Here is a 24786-nt window from a genome sequence, read left to right as displayed (position 1 = left end):
CTGAAAAAGTCCTTGAAAAATATAAACATAATCTGGCAACAATAAACCAATATGCATTATTGACATTCCTTTTATACCGAATCTGAAACACAGCAACCACTAGAAAGAAAATTAACTCTGTCCCAGCTGAAACCAGGACAATATTAGAATTAATACGCTTTTTAAATGTCTTGATTGTATTGTTAAGTACAAAGTAGTGCATGGAGTAAACAGGACTGTTGATTCCAAGCGTATGAAGTGACCCTGACCAGTGTGCAGACTCAGCTGCAATAAATGACCCCTGTTAGAAGCAGGGATAACTTGCTTCACATCTGACACAGTGTGAAATGTGCAGATAGCACCTTCTTCTCTGAATGTTATCGAAAGTTTCGTAAATCTGTAATCTAGTTTATAAAAAGTCCTGACCATGTTTTCCTTCTTTCTTCTATGTTCAGTAAGCGTGCAGTACTTACCAAAATTTTAAAGCATGTAACATGCTTTTGAGCATTTTATTCATATTTTAGATGCCATACAAACAACTTTGTTAGATGACAGCATGTTATTTGGTCACAAAACCCATAATCTGCCAGTGTGTAGCATATGAAAAATGTATGCGTTATGTGTCCTGAGTCACATTTCTGCGCTTCCTTGTCAAAGATAAGTCTAGACAAGTGACAAACACGGACAGAACCAGTGCAACAATTCCTTTCAAACAGGTAAAAAGGAATTAGGTGTAGTGTCTTCTCTATCTAGAAATAGTGAAGGGATCTGTCGATGATGTCATTAAACAAGTAGCTTAGCAGATGAGCACTGTTTTGATGGAAGATTAAATTGGTTGTTTTACAGAATATTCGGCAATGAAGTTATTTGATAATTTTATTTATTACAGTGTTCCTCTTGTTACTGTTATTTAAGATGCCTCTTTCTTCCAACCCCTAGCCTCCCCCACGATGATGGATAAGATGGATAAGACATACAGATTGCTTTATCTGTATGTCTCGTGTTTCCCTCCCCTCCATTTGGAAAATCGTTTTCTTTTTGGGATCTTAATGTAGTGATAGTAGATCTGACCTCCCCATTTGCTTATTACTCCAACAATTCATGAAGATGCTGGGTTTATGACTTTGTCTTGCACATCTACTGTTAGAGCTTGAGTTTTACCAAGTTTAACAAGTTTTTTTTCCACTAAATCTCTTTAAAAGACCTATTTCTAGGCTTTTGCATAAAGTTATTTCAGAATATTTTATTAATTGGATTCTCTTTTTCTTTCACTCCTTTCCCAAAGACCATATTGGCTGCTGGAAGGGAAACATAGATGCTTCAAGTTCACTTTCTTATTTAGATAGCCTATGTCAGTATAGGTTGTAAATAATCTGGAAGAATACCAGAAAAAGTATTTCTTCCTGGGGTCTATTGATATTCAAATATCTAAATTCGATCGGCTTGCTCACACTGAGGCACCGTTTAAGGGGGTTAGTATGCTTATGTAAATGATCTTAAGTGTATCCTTAAGTGTTTGAAATTTCTTTTTATTAGGTATTTAGTAAATATTTATGAAACCGTGTAATATTGGAAAGCTTTTCAAGACTGATCCCTTTTATTAAAATTTTCTCGTTTAGATTCCAGTCAGCCTCCTCAAGTACAAAGCTGCTGTATTAGAAAGATGAGTAGCAAATAGTATTTTGAAGTGATATGTATACTTATTTTACAGAAACTAATGTTCTCCGTTCCAATGTATACAGCTCTTCTGTGACTGATCCATCTCCCCTGAAACAGGTTCACAGTTGTAAGATTTACAGAAAGTGCAAAAAAAAAAAAAAATAAAATTGGAAAGTCTGTTTTACAATTATTTTTTTTTTAAACTTTATCAAGTGAATAAAAAGAGCATAGGGATGACCCAGAAACCTTTACTGTGCAATTACTATAATGTAATAGTTTTGGTGAGGACTTGTCACTAAAAGTACAATTCATAAGATAAGTACAATTCACAATCAGCAACATTTATGGTGTTAACAACCATGGTTAGAGTGTTCTGGAGTTAACAACCATCACAGGCATGGCCAGCACTGACGTTGGTAATACGGGGCATTTTGTTAGAAGACCTTTCCATGATGATGCAATTGAAAATGGTGGGGATTCTGTTATTTCTTCTTTTAGGTTTGGTGTTTTGGTTCCTTTTGCTTTAAACTTACGACTTTTAACATGAGTGGTTGGTGGAACAGTAAGTTTTAGGTTCTGTAAAGTAGATCTTGAGAATCTAATATGTGTCTCAAGCAAATAAGCACTTTGTAGGGTAGTAAACTTGAGTCATTCGGGTTTTTTTTCTTTCTTTAACTATTGAAGTATTTGATGGGAACAAATGGTGCTTTGTGTCTGGTAGATAACCAAGCAATATTCATTAATGGGCAAAAATCTTGAGATAAAACCTAGTTTCTTTTACTGTGTCTTCTCTCATGAAATTCTTAGACTTACTTAATTTAAAAACTATTATATAAACTGATGTCTTCAGACTGCTGTGTCACAAATTTAACCTAGAGCACTGAGAAGTGACAGGTTATCAAATAGTTTCTTTGTTCCAGTGGTGATGAACAAAAAGGCTTTGATAGATGTATTTACAGTTCAGGAATCTCTTCAGTGATGGGTACTTAATGTCAGCTTGAGAGTATTTTACCTGCAATTTTACTGCAAACCTGGCAGTTAACCGCTGGAAACTAGGATTGCTGACAATGTTGCTTACTCTCTCAGGAAAAAAAAGTAGTTTAAATATAGTAGTAGATAGCCGAATGCTTGCAAAAGTTGCTTCTCTTGTCTGAATTCTTCTCTTGAAAATCTGGCGAGTAGAGAGGAACAGAATTATTTTCGATTTTTAACATAGCTATTGGGAATTTGCTCTTAATTTTAAGAAGAACAAATCTTTCCGTGTAAGTGGACTGTAGGCAAACTTAGTCTGTTAAGTGGTTTTCTTCTCATTTTGATAAATAGCAATAACACCAGCTATGCTATGTTAGCAAAACTTTAAAGTGAAAATATTTGCAAATTGCTGACTTTGAAGATAAGGACCCACTTAAGTGAGACAAGCAAGAGAACTTTGAACCTCTTAGGTTTTTAATAAGCTAGGCTATTGCTGTAATGTTTACACACCACTAATGAATCCAGAGAAATTCAGGTGGTGTTTGATATGGAACCTTTGTGCTGTGTGTGTGATTCAGCTCTATACTTTTTTCTGAAATGATACAAATTTTACATGGCAGTATTACAGTATCAATACTCTGAAAGCATCATTACTGTGGGTGTGCTAGTGGTACAACAATGATATTTTGTATGTAAACAGTATTTAAAAAGTCTGTTGATAAGCCACTGTGGGAAGTGGAAGAGCCCCAAAATTCTTAACTCCAAAATTACTCCACCAGGGAAAATGACGCTTTGTTCTAGGTAGTGAAGAGCAACCACAGTGGTATTTTGGCTCTAGCATTATTCTAGAAAAGGACCATAGTGCTGGATTGTAGTTACAATTTGAGATTCTCTAGGGTTTGCTGTGTTGCCACATTGACTTGTTACAGGATACGCTGTTGGTTAATCTCTGCAAAAATTTGGGATGAGGAAAAAGATGTGGAATGTCCATTGTATGGTCAGTAAGCTTTTTCCCACAGTGACAGATTTTGATGTATTGGGAGGAGCTGTAAATGGAAAATGTTATTTTTGCTGCAACTAAGAAATAATAAAAGAATCACTCTAGGAGATCTATGAATTTCAACTAACCAAGGAAATAATTTTCACAAGCATTTTGAGATCCTATTGCATATCTTCAAAAGGTTATTACCAGAACTAGTGACTACGAAGAGGCAGGAGCATGTTCATACAGAGTGGCTAAAATGAGTTCTTATATCAGTTCCAACTGTGTTCAAAAACTTTCTAAGCAAGGAGTCCAGGAGAGCATTAGACTACAGCTGAGCTAATTGCATATGTGCTTCAGCTGAGGTACCAGCATAGGCAGTTTGTCTGCACAGATCCCCAGCCATTTGTCCAATGCATTACCCCGGAAGAGTGCTACAGATGAAAGGTAACTGTTTTAAGTTTGTAACTGGATTATTTTTAGTGGCTCTCATAGGCTTTGTTCTTCCTCTGTCGCACGTGTACTGCTGTGGGGCCATAGTTGAATGCAAACAAGAAGTCTTGTTTCTGGGGTTTGTTTCATCCTGTGCGAGAGAGGCATAGTCAGCCCATGAGCTGGGCCCTGACTTACAAAGCTCTGAATGCTGAAGTCCATATGGAGGCATTTGGCTGTCCTTATGCTGAACACTAGCTGTTTCCTCATCAGCTTGTGCAGGCTGAATCAGTTCTGTTGTAGAGATAATTGCAGAGGAAGAAGGTATCTGTTAAATTCACTGAAGTGATAATTTTAAATGCAGTGGCTTCTGCTGAGAATGCTACTGAAGGGTTCCTCCTTTACTTCTGAGTTTCCTTTAATAGCTGCTGTTCTCTGAAGCCTTTAATCTTGATGTGATAGGAGTATGAGCTTTTGGAGGCTTGCATTAATCACTTTATAAAACTCCCATGGTATTACTCGAAGAAGGCTTACGGATTGGTGCTGTTTCAACACCATGCTAAAATTTGATTTAACGGAAGTTTTAGAATGACTGTCACTCATTATTTCTGTTGCCTGACATATGCTTTGGTGCTTTACTAGTAGGTTACTGCATTGTTAATAAGGTTTTTACTCATTTAAAGAAAACAAAACAATAGATAAACTTCTGTAAACGACTAAGTCACAAGCTATTGTAGCAGTAATTTAGCGACGACCGGGTAGAGGTTTGTAATGAAACATGTGGAAGTGTCTACAAATGTGTTCCTCCCCCATCAAGTCTGAAAAGTGAGGGCCTTTAATAGTTATTTATTTTAGGTTTTTGATCTAAAGTGACTTGAAAAAACTCCACAGTCAGCAGCTGATCTGGATTCTGGGTTCCGAATGTGAATTTAGATGGCTTTATCAATAGTGCAAATGCTGTTGTGCTGTGTGTAAGCTGGGGGAGACAGAAGTGTTTTTGTAACACCAAATTTTTTGCTCATTTCTGAAGCAGCTGAGCTTCTTATTCTTAAACATGATCCAGGTATTTTAAGAGTAATGCAGCACTAAATTCACTTCAGAACTTATGTGAGTTCTGAACTATCAGAGACCCTTGGAGTTCAATGCACAGTTCACAATTGGTAAAATAACTGTGGTGACTTAAAAGTCTAGCAGTTGTACTGCCGATCCTCACCTCAGAGTGTAGACTGAACGGTATTGGCCAAGGCTTGTATGAGGTTCAGCAAGGCCAAGTGCCAGGTCCTGCACTTGGGTCACAACAACCCTGTGCAGCGCTACAGACTTGGAGAAGACTGGCTGGAAAGCTGCCCAACAGAAAAGGACCTGGGGGTGTTGGTCAACTGCTGGCTGAATGTGAGACAGCAGTGTGCCCAGGTGGCTAAGAAGGCTAACAGCATCCTGGCCTGCAGCAGAAATAGCGTGGCCAGCAGGACTGACAGTGATGATCCCCCTGTACTCAGCACTGGTGTGGCCTCAGCTTGAGTACTGTGTCCAGTATTGGGCCCCACGCTACAAGAAAGAAGTTGAGGTGCTGGAGCGTGTCCAGAGAAGGGCAACGAAGCTGGTGAGGGGCCTGGAGCACGAGTCTTCTGAGGAGCGGCTGAGGGAGCTAGGGGTGTTCAGCCTAGAAAAAAAGGAGGCTGAGAGGAGACCTCGCTCTCTACAGCTACCTGAACGGAGGGTGTAGTGAGGTGGGGGTCAGTCTCTTCTTTCAAGTAACAGGTGATAGGACAAGAGGAAACGGCCTCAAGTTGTGCCAGGGGAGGTTTAGACTGGATATTAGGAAAAATTTATACACTGAAAGGGTTATTAAGCATTGGAACAGGCTGCCCAGGGCAGTGGTTGAGTCGCCATCCCTGGAGGTATTTAAAAGATGTGTAAACATGGTGCTGAGGGACATGGTTTAGTGGTGCACTTGGCAGTGCTGGGTTAACGGTTGAACTCGATGATCTTAAAGGTCTTTTCCAGCCTAAATGATTCGATGATTAAATGCAGTAAAGCTAGGAGCTTTGGACTTACTTTCCCATATCCAGCATCTGGTACAAAAATAGTGTTGCTTCATATTGAAAAGTGTTCAAAATATATGCAGGCTTGTTACCTTCTGCCCCCCAAATGCTGACATGTTTCTTCTCGTTTGATATGATTCCTACATAGTATAAAAAAATAAAACAAACAAACAAAAAAACCCCCAAGAGTTTGTAGCCTGTGTTCTGATTTTTTTTTTTTAAATTTGTTTAGTGCCCAAGCTTATGGATTCATGTGAATCAGAAGGTGACAGTGCTGGCTAGGAAGTTCCCACTCTGCCTCCCTCCCACTAGTTCTGTTTGAAGAAGCTGTGTAGTCAGCTGGGGTCTGATAAATTAATAGGATTCAAAAATTTACCTTTCAAAATGAAATAAAGTTAGATCACTGATCCAGTTCAATTTGTATCTCTACAGCATTTGTCTCAAAAAAAGGGAAAGGGTGATGTGGAAGCAGAAATTACATATTGATGTCTTCACAGGGCAGAAAGGTGCATGACAGTGTACCCTAAGGCTTTTTAAGATTCCACTGCTGCTGAGAAGTTGAGGGTGATGGAGACAGCAAGAAGAATATTCAAAGTGAAACAACAGTTTGGGTATCCAACATCAAACTCCAAAGGGAAGCAGCTGTAACTCTCTAGCCTGCTACATCTAGAAAACATCAGTTTAATGCAGCGCAGCCTCAGAGGCTATGTAATTTATTTGGAGAACTGTGTTCTGAAAGTTTTCCAATTTTTTTTATGTTTTAGGCATCTGCACATGCGATGTGTGCTTGCTTGCTCTTTCATGCTGATATTTTCTATTTGTTTTCAAAGAATGACAAAATCTTAAGACTTGGTTATTTTCCTGTCTCTGTGTTTGTTCTAGTATTCCAAATATTTTTTCAGGAGATAATGGGAGACTGATACAGCTTGTGCCACGTTTTTATTAGTTAATTGCAGAAGGAGTAAACCTGTCTAAGAGGCTGTACAGAGAGTGGTCACAAGCAACAAATACTTTTTTTTCTTGACTGAGTTTATTATTAAGCTTTCAGTAATGCCTCCCAGTAATTGATAGTCTGTGGTGTGCGCGTTATACCAAGTTCTCTTAAGGTCCGTATCAGTTCACTGCGTATACCAACAATTTTGACATAGAACGTTTGGTTGTATGGAGAGGGAAAAGGTTTCCAGAAACACTGAAGAAAAATTTCTTGCACGCTACATTTCTTTTTAAACTCTTTTTAGTATCTTCTAATACTGACGTTTTCTTTCCTTTTTCAGACTGAAGACTTGAGTCCTCTTCTCCTTCAGTAGCTATAAAAGTGAATGGCAAGGTCTAGTTGATAGCCAGTAGTAGCATTTAGGCAGTACGCCTTGGCCTGTGGTAAGTATCTGGAAGGATTGGGCTTATACTGCATTCCTGACAGTTTCCTCTTTTACTGCTGACATTACCAGTCCTCTCCTGCCCAGTAAAAATGATTGCTGTGGAAGGACCGGTCATCAGTCCTCCTTACTGGGGGGAGAAGAGACTTTGCTGTACACTGAATGCTTGTGGAGATGATTTATTGCTCACGTTTCTTCCTTTCAGTAAGAAGAAAGGGAAATACTCTTGATCTTCCCATTGCTCCCGGAAAGGTGCTTCAGGAGATAAAACTTACATTATAACATTAGCGCTCTCCTGAAGTGCCCGTAGAGGTACTCTGTGAAGCAGCAGGTCAACCGGCTTATAGGTTGTTCTCCTGTAGGAGGTGGCCAGCAAGTACTGCCATTTCTTCTCCCTTGTTTCTATGCTTAGTGACAGTCATTTTTGTAAAAGGTACATGTGTGGTGCTGCAGGCTGAGCCCAAGTCCATCCAGATACTTGCTAAAGACGGAGGTTTCTTTTCTATTTTGTTCAGTCCAGACATTATCTTCTTTCTCAACTGTGCGTATGTTTTATAAGTCTTTGCTGAGTTCTCCAGAAGTTATAATTTATCTTCCTTGGACCTGTAGCTATTCATGTTTGTGAAAATCTGCATGGATTGGTGGTGGGGTTTTTCCTGACTTCCTATAAAGTGGAAAGAAATGGAATTGAGCTTTCTCAGATGTTGATACAAACCAATATTTGTCCATCTCTTTAAAACCTAATTTGCTTTCCCTGTTGGTCGGAGTAAGGTAGTACAAAACTATTTTAACAGAAGCTTATTTTTCTTGTAATTGTTCTTGTTTGGTACACAATGCTATAAATGTTCACTTTTAAATGTTCATAAAGTACTTTGCTCTAACAGGTAATTACTGACTTGAATCTGACTGTTCATCGTATTAGAAGCATAAATCTATAAATCTATGCAGGTAAAAGGGAAGGTATGAAAACATTGGTGATATTATGTGGCTTATTTCCCTTTGAGGTTCTTCTGTGTTACTTCTGTTACTACATTTTGTTATCCTTCTCTGGAGTGACTTTGCTACAGGGTGTAGGGGTATATATAATCTGTGGATAAGCTAAGCATGTACTTTAGGTGTCGGTGTTGTCTGGTGCAGTTAAGTCTTTATGCTTAGATAGGACTACTAGCTTTAAAATTTTGGGTCATTGTATAGCGTTCATTTTAATGATAGTTAACTGAGTGCTGCGCTTACCAAGCTTAGAAAAACAAAACCAGCAAGCTGGAAGATAGTAACGCAGAAAGTTAAAACTTAATGATTTACAGATGGAACTTAGACTGTTCCCTCCAAATGACATTTGAACTTGAGGATAAAAATGAATATAAAGGCATTGTAGAATAGTACTGGTAATGTGGGGCAGGGGGGACATACAGTACCTTTCTTTTAACCAGGTATTGGAAGGAAGAAGTTCCACTCTACCAACCCCAAAAGAAATACTTAATTGAAGATTTTGATGCAGTAGCAAAATTTTGGAATTTTCAAGTAACAGTTTTAGGCTAATAGCTAGTCTTATTTGGTCATCATTTGTTGGGAAAGTGACATCGTTGTCTGTATTTTACAGTGAAGTTACCTTGTACTGTGGCCAAATGGCACAGTTCGCGTAACCATAGTGTGCTTGTCTTGATTGCAGCACATCTTCATTGCCACCTCTTGACTGGCCATTACCAAGTCATTACGGGCAGTGTGAACTGAAAATAGAAGTCCAGCCTAAAACTCATCACAGAGCTCACTATGAAACAGAGGGAAGCAGAGGAGCAGTAAAAGCATCTACTGGAGGACACCCTGTAGTGAAGGTAGGAAGTCTGGCTTTCTTGAAGATAATTTTTTACCTACAATTATTGGTATTTACAATGCTGTGAATTGTTACTTTGTGTGAAGCTTACAGTCCTTCCTGGGTAAGATTTTTCTCCCTTAAATAGAACTCGTTCAATACATAAGTTAGTTTTAGATGTTTAAAAATGTACAGTTTGCTACGGTTACAGTGCATGTTACAATTATACCCTGTATGCAGCTTTATGCTTGTGAATGGATTCACAGTGCAATAGTGTATTACTTAATGTATTCAACATGAACTTGAAGGAGGAAAAAGTGTGCGTGGGGGCAGGTAAGAAAAGTCACGATAACGGATTAGTTGGAGCTATACTGAAATATGATACAGCTTCGTTTGAAGCGGAAATCATCTTTCTTTTGGTGTTGAGACAGCTTCTGAACACTATAAACACCTCTTGGTCGTGTTTTTATTAGGTTATTTCTGTGAAATGGTACCCATAAATTCTGTTAATTTTCACTTATGTGTTTGGAGTAAATTAAGCTTGACTCTTCTCTTTCTCAGTATGAACAAAAGATTATTACTAACAGTTTAATGGTAGCTGTCTCCTTAAAAAGTAAGGCATCACCTAGTTTCATTAGATTTGGACTGGTTATCTGTAAAGGCAAATATGACTTGTTTCTTGCTTTCTTTTTTTTTGACATAATTTCCATTGTCGTAACAGAATCACGCAAGCTTTATTGTCTCTTAGAACAGTTTTGATCACTTTCAAGAAAATTCAGTAGTGCGGGCAATAGTCCTTACCTAACAGAGGGTGGTGATGTACTGACTGGTTTTGATAACTGGTACCTGCCATTAGCAGTTGCTTTTGCTGGGTTCTTTAGCTATTGTTGAATGTTCCAAATGCTAATGGCATCTAAAGCATATTATTTAAATAGTTTGCAAACACCATCCAATTATTGTTGAGATCAGTATTAGATGTAAAGTCCTCATAAATTAGGCCTGGCTTTCATAAGGAAGCTTTACCATCATATTCTCTTTGAAGGGAAAGATGTGTGGGTTTGGTACTGTGGGTATAGCTGTGTGCACAAGCTGTGATGTGCTCCTCTCTGACTCGCAGAGTACAGGTGTGGACACAAATATCTTACCTCGTGCTGGGAAGAATTCTGGGTTAGTTAGGGGTGGTCACTGATGTCTCCTTTAGTATCTACAGTGCCAGCTGGCTCATGCAGCTTGAAAGGGAACCCACCCTCTCATGCACTGGACATGGGGAAGATTGTGCCGAGGAACTGTGTGACTTCTTAAGATGCCTTGATTTATCAGTTTTCCCCATCCTTGGGTGGAAGCAATGTCTCTTTACTTATTCACCTCAATCTTGCTTAATGGTCTTTATCTGAATCCCAAGCCAGGTTAGGATAAAATGGAACTGTTCATTTATAAGTCAAATCAGACAACAATTATAAATTTTTTATAAGACAAATAGGAAAAAAATATGAATCTGATTACATTAAGGTTACAGCAAGGTTTGTCTTTTCCTCCAAATGCCGGATATTTCCTGTTCTTTCCCAGCAAAATAGCAGTCAGGGTTTCAGTCCTTAGTCTTTCACTATAGCAGCCTGTACATTAAAAATGTATTTGATATATTTATCCTATTCCAATAGTTGGAAGTAACTGATTACAACTTGAGATCAGATGATGCAAAGTGCTAATAGGATTGGCATAATCAGTCCACATTCTCTTACTCTTGTAGTATAAACATGTTACTGCTTTTTCTCCTTATAGTTTGTTCCTCCTCTCTGGCAAGTAAATTCTGTCGTGTTTTGTAATTACATCAGTTTTGGAACAGCTCTAATGTTATACCTATATAAATAAAAATGTACCAGCAGAACTTAAATGTCTTGGACTATCTGCTCATTTTTTCTTGCCTAAGCAATCTGCTCTCTACAAACTCTTCATCTGATGAATTTCTTCTCTTAATCTGACTCCTAGTCATATTCTTTGGGCTATTTATCCAACTCCATTTCTTCTCTAATGGCTTGTCTTGAACTTTTTCATAACGCCTTTCTTCCTCTTAAGACTTAGTATCTTTCCTTTCTCTCCCTCCAAAAGGGGCTAGTTATCTGCATACCATCTTCTTTCTTGAATGTCTTTCCTTATCCTTCCATTTCCATTCTTAATCTGAGCTCTTCATCCAACTTTCCTGTTCCCAAACTCTTTCCTGTTCATCACAATACCATGGCCTAAACAGCTCCAACTTTCTCCTATTGTCAGACCTACTAGATTTCTTCGCACAGTAGAGGCCAGGGCCAAGTGCTTATCAGGGAAGTCTGTGCTACAAACTAGAGAAAATTGAGGATGCCTGGAAGCTGAAAGTCGGACAGGCACAATTCTTCATGTGGAGCTTTGTGTTGCTTTAGTCAGTGGGGAGCAACTAGACAGAACTTTTCACGTGCCAAGGTGCTGGCACTGGAATTAAACACATCCTTAATGACGACAGAAGCTTGGGAGATTTTAGCTGACAAAATAAGTCTCTGATGAGCTTTTGCAAACTGCCTTTAGCCTTTCATTTTTCCTTCCTTTTTTTTTTTTTTTTTTTCTCTTTTGGTGCTTGTATCTTGCACTAATATTGGCGTTAAGGGAGCTTGTTTTGCTGATGTTTATAAGATTTGACAAATATATGTAGGTTTACTTTTGCTTACAAAACTAGAGGCTTCTAAATTGCAGTACTAGATGCAAGTTAGAAAAAAAAAACAGATCTGTAATCTGTGTTTTACACCAATGATTTTTAAAAGCCATTTATTTGCATTAGAATTGTGAAATACCTTGTGATGACAAGAATGCCGTTTTAAAAATTGAGATAGTATTTATGTGTCTGACAGTCTCATGCTTAAACACATGGATTGTACTATGCCTCTCTAAATTAAAATGAATACAAATGCAAATCAATATTCTGTTTTGCAATTTGCTCTCCTCCAGCTGGAGTAGAAATTAATTGTTGTGCTTGATGGGAGAGAGGAAGTTGTTATGAAACAAAACATCGATTTGTATTAACTTTTTACTCACTGCTGGGAAAATCAGTATGCTAAGGGCCAAGTTTGGTGAAAGATAAATACTAAATAGCTGTGAGCAGATGAAAATTGCTTTCTTTAAGTACAAAAGTGAAATATTTCCAGCACTTCCGGAAGCTTATTACACAAATCCAGTTCACGAAATGCATTACTATTTGTTTCTGACTTAACTTCTCTTTTTGGTGCTCTTAGCTTTACACCAGTCACTTGGATGCATATGATCACTGCAATAAAGTACTCAGCATTTTCTTCTGTGAAATAACTGTATGCTAACCAGTGTCAGAGATGAGAAGGAACGTTGGTGACTAGAATAACATAGAATAGAATATTTCTGTTGGAAGGGACCTAAATCAATCATCAAGTCCAAGTGCCACATGTCTGGGTGTCTGAAGGCCTGTGTGCGTTTACTTGCTACACAATCTGTTTTGCTCTTGAACGTTATTTTATAGAAAGCTACGGTATTTAATTTCTGATCTGTGAAACCTCTGTAGTTCTGCATGTGCATTTGATGTATTATTTAAAATACAGATTTTAAGATAGTACATAGCTTCAAGCCATTAATCTATTAGTGCGTGTCATTAATCTATTACTAATACTGTATCGTACCTGTTGCTAGGAGACTAAGCTTCTGACAAATTTGGCATCATCTGTTGTGAGTACGTTTAATCAGCTTATTTCCAAATGTGAGGAAATGAAGTGAGTGGAGCATCATGCTGTGCTTTGTAAGCCTGTTGACTTTAAGAAAGCAAATTCTGTAATGAAATTCTTGTTTTCAGCTTTTTTGAGGCAAATGTGTTCTAAATAGCAGATAACTGTAATTTTAATCTCTGCTTTCTTGGGAGTATGTTCCAGCTAATCCGTGTCATCTAGAAGAATTTATTTTACCTTAATAGAGAATCCACAAGACAACGCTGACAGTTTTCACAGGGAAGGAACAAATAATTTGGCAGAATAGTTAGCAAGGAGAAAGATGGCAGGGTGAATTTCTGTCATTCAAATTATGTAGAAATTTTGTATTGCATTGTCAGGAGACATAGAAAGTCTCTGGGCACTGTCTGCCTTTACCTTTCTAATTAAATAGGTTAGAGTACTTACTGTACCCATCTATGAAGCCTTTTAAACAAAGAGCTGCCATATTTCATTTGACTCTAAATGAATAATCATCATTGCTTGAATTTCCTATCCTTCCCATAGGCCAAATTATACATAATAAAATAATGTTTACACTTAAAATTTGCTAGAATGAGATTTTACTGGTATCTATAATGGTTAGAGTTCTTCATGAGACTTCACTTGGATAATGCTTACGATGAAAAACGCATAACCATTTCAGAGCAGGTGGGCACACAGGATCTCTCAGGGAGAGGTTGTTGGTTGGGTTCTTTTTTTTTTTTTTTTTTACTCTCGTATTTTAGCTTTCTGATCTAAAATGACTTTTTTTCTTTTTAAAACAAACTTGTCTTGTATATTCTATTCCTGCTATTCATGTCGACTTCTGCAGTTTTCTGGGTTAAGTATTTTACATTTCATGATATCTTTTGGTAGTAAATTCCACAAGCTGTGTTGTGCACAAGAAGAAGTATTTTCTTTTTATCTTTTGTCCTTTTACTGTTGAAGAAGGTGATCTACACAGTACTGTTCTTGATAACCATACAATATGATGTACTGAGGGACCGTTGAGCTAACCAGATGCTTGTTAGCACCATTCTGTATGAAAAAGGAGTATCTGTCCTGTGGCCATTTACCACAGGGGGAATCAGTTCTAGATGTGAACTATCATAAGGGTAATTTATTCTAAAATTGATGATTTATCTGCAACAGACACTGTATAGAATCCACTTGTGCCACATGCATGCAAGACAAATTTGGGGCAGTGGTAGCTATTAAGAAATTGCCTGTACCAGAAGTGTCTTTTTGCCATACTACGAAGGGTTTAAGGATAGAATCATTCATCAGTTGTGCCATAAGCACAATTCTTATTGTAGCTGATTCTGCAGTAACAGAGGAAGCATCGTATAACCCATATGGATGACTGGGCAGTATTACAGCTGAAGAAAGGTGTAAGATCAAAAATGAAAGAAATGTTAAATAAAAACTAGTTTATTTAAATGGTTATACAATTCTAGTCAAGCAAACAGTAACCTCCTGTGTGAGGTTTAATGGAGACCTGTGAAAGAGGGACTGAATGTCAGCTCTATTTGAAGTGATTGCAGGGCTCGAAGTCATAATGAAGAGCTGTAAATGGAAGAAAGAGTAAACTAATTGAGCTAAAGCAATCTAATTTTGAACTATTTTGAAAATTCTGAAACAGGAATGTGTCCTCAAAAAGCCTGTCAAACTCTGCCTGAGTTCAGGCGTAAGAAACTATAACCTACAAGAGAGGATCGAACTGAGCAATGTCAGAGATGATATATTATAAAAATAAACCAATGAAGGATTGTCTAAATGAGTGTATGTTTCCTGGCCTGTTATTCTGTGGCTGTCAGCTTTTCTCAGGTGTTCTGTGTGGGCAATTCATGTAACTGCGTGAATAACAGGTATAATATCAGAATTTTCCCCATCCTCTAAACCCAATAAACAGCACACTTTTCCTGTGTTTCATGACCCTTCCCATTCCTCCTGCTCTTCGGTTTTTATTTTTGTCTTGAATTCTTCCCTGTTTTGTACATCACCAGAAGGTAGGCTGTATCCCAGCTCTAATTGCTCTCTGTTGTTTGGTGACAACCTGCAAATAAATGTAGAAGGCAGAAGGTAAGTCTCAGCCTGTGTGAACCATGTAGTGGGCTGTATTGGGAAAAACATTGACCTTTGGATGAGTTTCTAAAAATACATATCTTTGAAGAACAGTTTGATGGCTATTTAGGCATCTTCTGCTCCAGAATCCACAAAATAGATACTAAAAGCCATATTGAAGCGTCTACTATATGTTTGAGTAGTCAATCTAGAAAACACAGTAATTAATGTGAAAAACATTAAAAATGGCATGCTGGACTACAGTCATCTGCTTTTTGTATCATACGTTTACTAAAATGTGGAAAAATTGTAAATTTTTTCCAATGTAAAACCAATTTATGGTTTGGTTTTTTTCTGTAGGTTATGTGGGAATAACTTATTTCTGTCCTGGAATTGCTTGTCCTAAAACTGTCCATAGCATAATTTGTCATTGGGAGTTGGTATTTCAGGAACAGCACATTTTTTTCAAGAACATAGAGCAAACTGCTAACGGATAGTGGTATTGTGATGGCTAGTTAGATGTGACTGGCAGTTCTGCACTGTGTGAAGTTGTACTATTAGATAAATTCATAACTAAAATAGTGTTAATCTCCTTTTTTACATAGCTTAGAGTGAGACAGGACTCTCAGCTAAAACACTCTTCAAAATATGCCTGAAATTAGTATTTAGAACACTTTCAATCTTGTCTGCAAGCAGTGAGTGAGTATGTAAAAGCATGAGATTTCAGAAATAGGCATCCAAGTTTTTTAACCTTGAAGGATATTTTGTACGTTGTGTAAACATATGGTATCATGACGAATAATGCACTGATATTTGCAATTATTTGTTTGCTTTAGTACTTTGCAGGACCCAGTTGTCTTTGTGATGACCTTTAAAATGTATTTAAAATTGGACTTGTGTCACTATCTAATAGTTTATTAAAGTTTGTTCCTTTTATGTCTCACTATTTTTTTCAGAATTGCAAAGGTCTGTACTATTTTAAAGTCTTCAAGCCAGTCTGCTCAGTAAGTTTATCTAGCAAAAGAGGAAGGAGGATGCTTTTTTGATGTGCGTCCTTTTCCTTCTCAGTTGATGGAAAGGTACTTCAAATAATCAAGTGATAGAAAAAGTACTGCAGTTCAGGAAGGGGAAGTAGGTGTTGTTTTGGTTTAACATATTTAATTTTAAAATCAGACAGTTAGCTTTTTGTAGCATTATAACCATTGCAGAATCAGAATGAAATAATAAAAAAATTCACGTGTGCTATTAAGACTTTCTGAGCCAGTGGTTGGGGTATTGCCTGATAGATCCAAGTGGAGTTTTCTTCCATGAATTTCTTCAGTTTCTTTGAAAAGGTCCATTGAAGATTATAGGTCAGCACTCATTCACCTCTGTAAGGCTACAGGGGATGACTGTGGTCAGTCTCACTGCCAGTAACTTCCCTGAACTCTAATGTCTTGTTTTCATATGTATAGTTTGTTTCAGGCTTTTCAAAATGCAACTGTTGATAAATTAATGATCAATTGTACCACTGGTGTTAGTCCTTGTGTTTGTGTGTCTTTTGTTTCAAATTACGTTCATCTTCATGCCTCTGGATCTTTGTCATCCCTTGCTTTTATTCCCAGGTCACTGTTAATAGGTGTGCTGTTTGGTTGGCAGAGTAGCCCTTCAGCTTTTAAACCAGTGGTCTTCACAGTTCTGTAGGACAGTAGCTGCACAGCACTCAAAAGTTAAATTCTTGTGGAGAAATGTATGAAGAAAAAAGTTAGGTTCTTCAGAGCCATGCACTGGGGCCTCTTTGATATTGTTGTCCAAAAGATTCCAAGCTTGGGAGTCGCATCTCCGTTGTGTCAGAGGGCAAAACCTTTCAAAGGTGTGGTTTGCTTTTTTTTCTTTAAATTAAATAAATAATAAAAAAAAATATTATTTTACTTTACAAGTGGACTAAAATTTAATCAGTGAAAGTTCTTTTCCTGTAGGATTGTTTAGGTTTCATGGTGAATTATACCATGTCTTTACTGATACAATCTTCCAAAGTAAAAGTAAAAATACCTAATTCAAGAGAACAGCTTTATTTTTCCTTTCACTTCCATATAATGGAAATAAAGCTCCTTCATTCTCCTCTTTTGCCCACCCTTAACTTTGGAGGGGGTTTCTAAGGAATACAGAAGTGACTGAAATGCATCTAGCTGCTGTGATTTCAAGGAGGAAATAACTAGTTATAACAGGCTTTTCATATCAAGGTGTTGAAAAGCCTATGAAATCTCCATCTGAAGTAAATGCTTAGTAAGTGCTTATAGTTCTTTACACAGCTGTGTATTTCCTTCCTTCCTTTCCTTTGTTCCTCATGTTTGAAATCAGGATTTGTATATGGTGCGTCTGGTGAAGCCAGAGTTGTTAATAGATTATTTCATTCACTGAAGTTGTCCCAAATTTTTCCCCTGACGTGTCTTGTATTTCAAGACTATGCCCTATTTTTAGTGGCCTATTTGTATGTAAAAGCTTTCTTTCTAATCAGCCTACTTTACCAATCCAGTAATGCCATAAGCAGTGAATTAATTGTGCAAAGGCGAAGGAGCACTAAAGTGTTGATAGAATCTTCTTCATCTTCAATTAGCAGGCAAAGGCACATTAAAAAATAAAACATGAGTATTAATCCCCAGTGAAAGTTTGGTTAAATGTGGCAATTTCCTAACAAATTTCCTAACAAATGATGGAAAGTTTTGCAGGAAAATTGCTTTAAAAATACAATCAAATGGGATTTGGCACTGTCTGAATGTCGTTAGTATTGCGTGATCGCTGAGCATAAAACTTAGCTAATGAAATGATTTTTCACACATACCCACCTTCCCCCAAGTTTTAGCTCCATTATTTTTCTCTAGTTTTTAGTCTGAAAGAGTAGGCACGTGAAACCCTGACATCGCTTATGGATTCAGTGACACTGTTAGGTATTGGGGTTCTTGTAAATAAACAAAGGGAGTTTTGGTTCAGAAAAATACACTGTTTCAAAGTGTACTGATAAAAGTACCTGTTTACTGTGAAATGTGTATTTTCTGTTGGATATTTTTCTTAAGTCTTGTTACAGGTCTTAAGAAATCACATCTTGTGGATGAACAACGTTTACATTTGAATAGAGATTGGTAATACTTGGCCTGCAACAATCAATGGAAAACATAGACAGAACCTTCCTAATTTAAAAAAAAGGCTGGGAGGGGAGGTAAAACTTCTAGAGACTAAACAAAGTCTTCTCATGAGCTTGTCGAGTCTTGCAAGCTTTCCTTTAGATCAGAGCATGGAATTGATGACATGTGAGCCAGATATGGCCCCAATATAATCTGCATTTAATCTCGAGAAATGCTAACTTCTTTTCTCGAGGTTGATGCCTCTTATTTGATGTGACCTATTTGCTTTCTTCAGCAAGGGAAAGGTTCTCGCCACTGCCACAAAATTCCAGGTTTTAAATGTTGCTGTCTTCAGTGATCGAATTAATCTGTATTGTCTCCAGTGCTACACATTATTTTTTTTTTAAGGATTTTACGTATGTACATTAAGAATGTATGGATGTTTTTGTAATCTAAAATACAGCTGCTTGATGATCAAAAAAATTCTGTCATTAATTTACTGTCTTTGTAGTTACTTGGTAAAAATTGTAAACTAAGTATTGACATGCATGCATGAGTTTACTCTATGCGGCGTAGTAATATGGCTGGAACTGCTTTGGCGTGAAGCCCTTTTGGCTTATCCTGTAGTGACCTTCAGTCTTTAGCCTTCCAGCTTTAGTTTAACTTACGCATGCACTGACCTTTGCTATGGAAACGATATAGAAACACAAAAACAACTTGGCCGAGTTTCCCCAGCAAAGCAGTGGGTGGTGTATCGGTATTCTATTACAGAGCAGGGTTTCTGGAGGTCAGTAGTGACAGTGTGCAGTAACTTACTAGTTGTCTACAGCACACTGCTTGCTACTCCTGGGAAAGTAGTGTAGCTTTTTTAAAAGTAAAATTAGTAACTTTTTTTTTTTTGTAGCATGCAGCTCTAGGATTGCACATTAATAGAGTAAATGCTGGAAGGTATACTTGAAAATACACCTAGTGCTCAACCAGTAATTTAAGTTGCAGTCTTTCTGTAAGTGACCCGTGACTGAATCTTGGGCAGGCTGATTTTGTACCAATTCATTGCAATGCATCTTCAGCGGGGTGATTCTGCAGCGCTTACCAGTAGGTTGTAAATGCTACTAATTTAAATACCTGTGGCCTGTATAGAGACACTATGTTCTTATTTGTATATATTGTGTGTTCTTTACTGAGGTGAACTAAAGGTACAGATACCATGGCTTCATTAGGTATTTGAACAAAACATAGCATCTGTTCTTTCAAGTTAGTTATGTAGGTATTTTCATTGAAGAACAATTAGCAATTTTTTTTTACTGACTTAAATGTTTGGGCTGTCAACATACAGAATTGTGCATAAAGCAGATGAGGTAACAAGAAAGTGTCCCCCTGTTGTCAAGAAACTTAAGAACAATCAACAATTTTTAAATGAGAACAAAACTGTATTTAAAAAGGGAATGCATTTTAAATTCCAAAATACGTCTTTTTTTCCTGGTTAGAAGTTGATTTGGGCTAGTAAGTGTCCTTCATTATTCACAAGACAGGTATTGCATCAGTAATGGTGACTGAGGCTCCAAATATCATATTTCTTTTGGGGGAGAGATGATACAGGAAACAGAAGGTAGTTCAGATTCTCTGATAATTCAGTCTCCAGTGGGGACCAAGTGTGGTGGGTAGAAAGTCCTGCTTTTATTACTATGTAAAGGTTTTGTGTAGGGAGAGACATCCAAGGCTTACTCTTACAAGATGATTCATATAATGGACTTCAGAACACTTTCATACTCTTCAGCAAACGGCTGAATGCACCTGCAGGTAAATGAAGTACAAGTACTTTCGGGTGAATTGGCGAAGTAATCCAGCATTGCCGCCTTCTCAGGAATGGTCAGACAGGGGCTGTCTGTGATGATGGGGTGCTGGGCACAGCCTGTTGGTCCCTCTGAGGGCTCTGAGTGACTATGGAATAGAAGTTACATGGGATTTGAGTTGCAGGCGTCCTCTTCACAAGTAGGGAATCATTTTCTACCTACCCCTTGGCTCACTGGCCCCCACAGATTCTTCTCTTTGATTACAGATACTGTAAATTTTCAGTTTTACTCTTGCAGAGTCGTGTCACTTATTAGGCAAGACTTAAGGGGAAAATATTAATTCTAAAACACAACTTTGTATAACAAAGGTGGTGGTGGGGAGTAGTTGGTTGGTTGGGGTTTTTTTTCTCAACATGGTTTTTCTGACAATCTTTCCAGCTGCCTTGGAAGTTGTAGCTAGCACATAAGGCTGTCTCATCAGCATCCATAGCCTGTTAAGCTGTCTTTTTTTGCTGTTGGAAACACGAGGACACTGCAACCTGCTCATTATTTGCTTAAGACTGTTACATGTTTCCTTTTTATGTGTCCTCCATTACTGTGATCAGGCCCTGAATTACACTCCATAATGTGGGAGATGGGGTTATTCTTGATTATTCCCCACCCCCAGCTTACTTGTCACACTTACTTGCCCACATTGGTTATATTTATGGCTTTACATTGTTTTATGCTGTTCTCTTTTTATTTTAAATCTTGAATAAATGCAAGAGAGAATCTGTAATGCAAAGTGTAAATTTATGAAGTCTCTGCTACCTTGCCAATATGTTACTACTCTGCCTGTGTGTGTGTATAGATATAAACACACACACACATATATGTATCTCGCAATACCTTTAACAGGACTTCATTGCAGATCGTCTACAGCAATTCATTTGAGACAAAGCTATAGTGTAAGCATCCGATTGACATAGTGCGGGGGGAGCGAGGGTGGGAGACCTTGTTGGCTTGTTTGTTTAGAGACTGGTTTACACTAGCATGGCTTTTAACTATGTATGAAACTGTCAGGGGTTTGTCCTGATGTTATTACACATCATTTTTAATTATGAAATGCCTTATTTATATGTCTCTGTATGTTAACATGCATAGGTTTCTTCTAAATTACTATAGAAGTGTATTCTCTTGCATTATAATATTTTGCCTTGTAGTTGCCTTGTAGTTGCCTTGCGGCATTGGATTTCTTGTTTGTTTTCATTTAATTGAATATATAAACCAGAAGCAAAGTGACTAAAGGTGATAGTACGGTGTGGGCTCTGATTGTGGGGGTTTTATTATTTCTTCTGAAGCTGAAGGAACGTAATTTCAAATTTCTACTTTGGTACAGCTAATGTAGTCAACAAGCACACCAGCTTGTATCACAAGACCATCATACAGAAAATGCATTTGATAATCTAATGATACTGAACTAATCTGTTGGTGGGGTGGCATTTTTTTTCCCCACCACTTCCCCCTCCCACAGCATTCTTTGCAGAATCTGGGTGAGCTTTGCTCAAGAATAATGGAAGCAAAACTAGCATTAGACACGGCTTTGAGCAATTTAAATGTAGTGTATGGCCATAGAGTCGCATAGGCAATGCCATTGCACCTGCTGGCATGGGGTATATTTTGCTTCACCAAATTAAGCTCCTGCTCTGTGTAGGCTTCTGTAGAGGGCATTTTCTCCAGTGCCTGTAGACAGACCAGCTTAGTTTTACAAGTATCACCCCACCCCTGCCTCTTTCTCTCTCCCTTATCACTAGTATCTCTAGAACTGTTGTGTACATATCCATTGTTTAGGAACGGGAAGATAGCTTTAACTGGAAATTAGCTTTGTCACAGTGACCCCATTTGGAAGTTATTCAAATTTTTGAATAGGTCTGGCTTGTAACTTATATAATTCTCAGTATTAGAGTGAACGCATTTAACAAACGTCACATTTAGGCTGTATTCCATTGTCTTGAGATTTAATTTTAACTCTGAGGAAAATGGATGGGGGAGACACAGTGCTGAGAACTTGGGACAAGACGGCTGCTGTAAATGCTGAACTAATACATGTCCTTAAATTTTCTTTAAACTCCTAAAATAATTCAGACTCATAGAAAATGTGAAAATATCAATTTGGTATTTAAAAAAAATTTTTTTTTGAAAGATGTTGGAGTCCTGCATCAAGTAGAAAAAGGAAGCTATGGGTTTATGTGTTTGATTGATGTACGTGTCCCTGTGCTGCACTATCAACATGACAATAACTACAAGTAAAGGTTGTTGTGGTCAAGTTGTGTTCCTGTAGTTTACAGGCGACTTCTGACAGATGAAGGGAGAGAAACCTGTCAGTACGCTGATGGTCACAAGAGGTTCTTTGTCTCCACTGTAACATTTGTAGATGCTTTAATATCACATTTGTTCTCAAATGAATAATCAAAGCAACTCTGATAATCTAGTCTATCTGCACTCAGTGGCTGAGGGTTTTTTTGGTTTGGTTTGTTGGGTTTTTTTTGCTGGATTTAGCTCTGTTTGTACTGAGAACTCCAGGGAGAACAAAAAGATTTTACATATTTGACAGAACAAAAGCCTGCAAATAACACACACACATATATATATATAAAAATGCAAATAAATGACATCATACACGAAATGAGTTGGAAATATGGGAATTATAGGATAGGACATTGTATTTGGTAAAAGCTGCCATGGCTTTTAAAGATTACTTGGCTTTTTGTGGCAGATATTTTTCCCTCGTTATAATGAGGGTCTGAAGTGTTAAGGATTGTTAAACCCATGAGGAGATGTGACTTTTTGATTTAAGGTTATTAAGTCATTTTGTTCTGCGTGCCTGTGCATGGATGAATTCTCGGTGGTAGCTGAAATCATGTGGGAAGACAGATGAGAATTCACTGAGTTTAAGGACAGAAACCAGTCTGCACAACCTCGTTTGTAGTCTATGTACAATGCAGTGCAAATGTCGTTTCCATTTTATGGTTGAACAGGATTGGCCTCTTAAAGTCTGGAGAGATGTACATCTCCCAAGAAAGGTACAAGGAGATTTGAGGACAACAGAATTCAGAATTCTTTGTCTACATGAAAAGCAGCACAGTCTCCTTACTGCAGTAATCGTCTAGAGATCTCCTAGCCCAGCAAAGCAACAGAAGCAGTAATTCTGAACTGTTTCCTTCCTTTCCTCTCCATTCACCAAAAGCAGCATGGGCATTTTCTCTGAGAGCAGTCTCATAATGCTGTGATGGTAACAAATAATGTATTCTGTCTATCAAGCTTTTGTGTCAGCTGCTCGAGATCTGTATGTTATTGCTCAATGGCAGTTACATGCTGTAGCTTGTCTGGAGATTTTTGTCTGCTGTATGTCCTAGGAATTATTTTAGATTTTTTTTTTTTGTGTGTGTGTGTGCGTGCTGGATATGAAGAGGTAAAGAATAAGCCTCAGTTGTTGTTTTGGGTTTAGTCGAGTAAGCTTGGTTTTATTTGTGTTAGGTGGTCTAGATTTTGGCTGTTCTGTTTCTCGCTCATGTTTAAGCTCATTGGGTAAATGGGAAGAACACAAAGTAAAATTAATTGAAAGGAAATATGATGGTGCTGTTGTATCTAGATGGATCAATTAATGAGTATTACATCTTGGACAAAAGCATTCATGTAAGGCTGAAAGCTTTGAGAACAGCTCTTTAAAGTTCCAGACTTCTGTTGGAAACCAAATTTCTGTTGTTGATTGAGCAAGCTCTCATAAAAGTGCTGTCATAGCCATAGCTGCGTTCGTTTGGTGTACATGAAACTTGGTGTCAATAGTAGTGCGCCAAGATAGAAAGACAGAAGCAACCTACAGTGGGGCTTCTGATTGCTGGGTGCGGGGGTGCTTTGGGTTTTTGTACTGCTGACTACTGGTGTTAAATTACTCTTGTAAGTAGGTTAAATTGACATGGTTTTGTTTGGTTTTTAAGTGTTAGCTCTGTAAAGAGCTTGGACGATATTGTTGTGTGACCAAATAGCTCTCCCTAGAGACAAAAATATTGACATGATAAAACCACATTTAAAGAATGACTGTCTGGCCCTCCCTCCGGTTTGAGTATAAGTTGAAGTTGATATCGAAGTTGATGAAATGTAAATTTGCTGCATTGCTTTTTAGAAACTATAGAACTTGCAGTGTGCAAGTTCCAATTGCAGGAAGGTGAAGTAAACTTCATGGATTTATAAGAGATATTTTATAGGCTTTGGATTTAAAATTGCAGTGGCTAAAGGAAACTTATGTGTTATTATTGGTTAAATTTGTTTCCTTAAATCTTCTGTATAATATATTACTATCATTAAACTAGCTTTTTCTTTTCGAGTGGGGGTTTTGGTTTTTTTCTGATGTTTCAGTGTGTTTTGTGCCTAGAATTACTACTGTTAGCTCAAGCAACAGGTTATTTTATGACAACTGAGTGTATTGGTTGTTGGCCTTACATATGAGAAAAGGAAAGATGCGTGAATTAACATTTATCACATTTTGGGTTTTAAAACGTTTTCTTCGACAAAAATAAATCTTACTTGATTTTCTAGCTATGAATTAAATTTTCTTTGTCCTAACATAATACATTTGCATTCACAAAACCTCTTAAGCTTAATAAAACTTACTATTGCATTCCACAGAGGAAAAACTAAGCTTTAAAAGATTTTTAGTATTTCTAGAAACTAGGTGTATATTAGTAAAATTGATAATTTGGCTTTGATTAAAAACAGTATCAGAAACGCATCTATAACATAGCATAGCTTTGCTGTAGAAATTCTGTATCTAAAACAATCTTTTCTTTTTGAGAGATTAAA

At 37.5% G+C, this 24786-nt stretch overlaps 1 protein-coding gene across 2 annotated transcripts in view; it reads left to right on the top strand.

Moving 5' to 3' along the window:
- The window catches only part of NFATC3 (nuclear factor of activated T cells 3), a 77267-nt gene that overhangs the window by 21788 nt on the left and 30693 nt on the right, over positions 1–24786 (top strand). For both annotated transcript variants that reach the window (XM_054198286.1, XM_054198285.1), the window contains exon 3: positions 9115–9277. In XM_054198286.1, coding sequence (XP_054054261.1) covers positions 9115–9277 — 163 coding nt within the window. The remainder of the gene's footprint in view (positions 1–9114; positions 9278–24786) is intronic.

The sequence above is a fragment of the Rissa tridactyla genome, chromosome 4 (assembly GCF_028500815.1).
Source record: "Rissa tridactyla isolate bRisTri1 chromosome 4, bRisTri1.patW.cur.20221130, whole genome shotgun sequence".
Lineage (NCBI taxonomy): Eukaryota > Metazoa > Chordata > Aves > Charadriiformes > Laridae > Rissa > Rissa tridactyla.
This window is presented reverse-complemented; position numbering and strand designations above follow the sequence as displayed.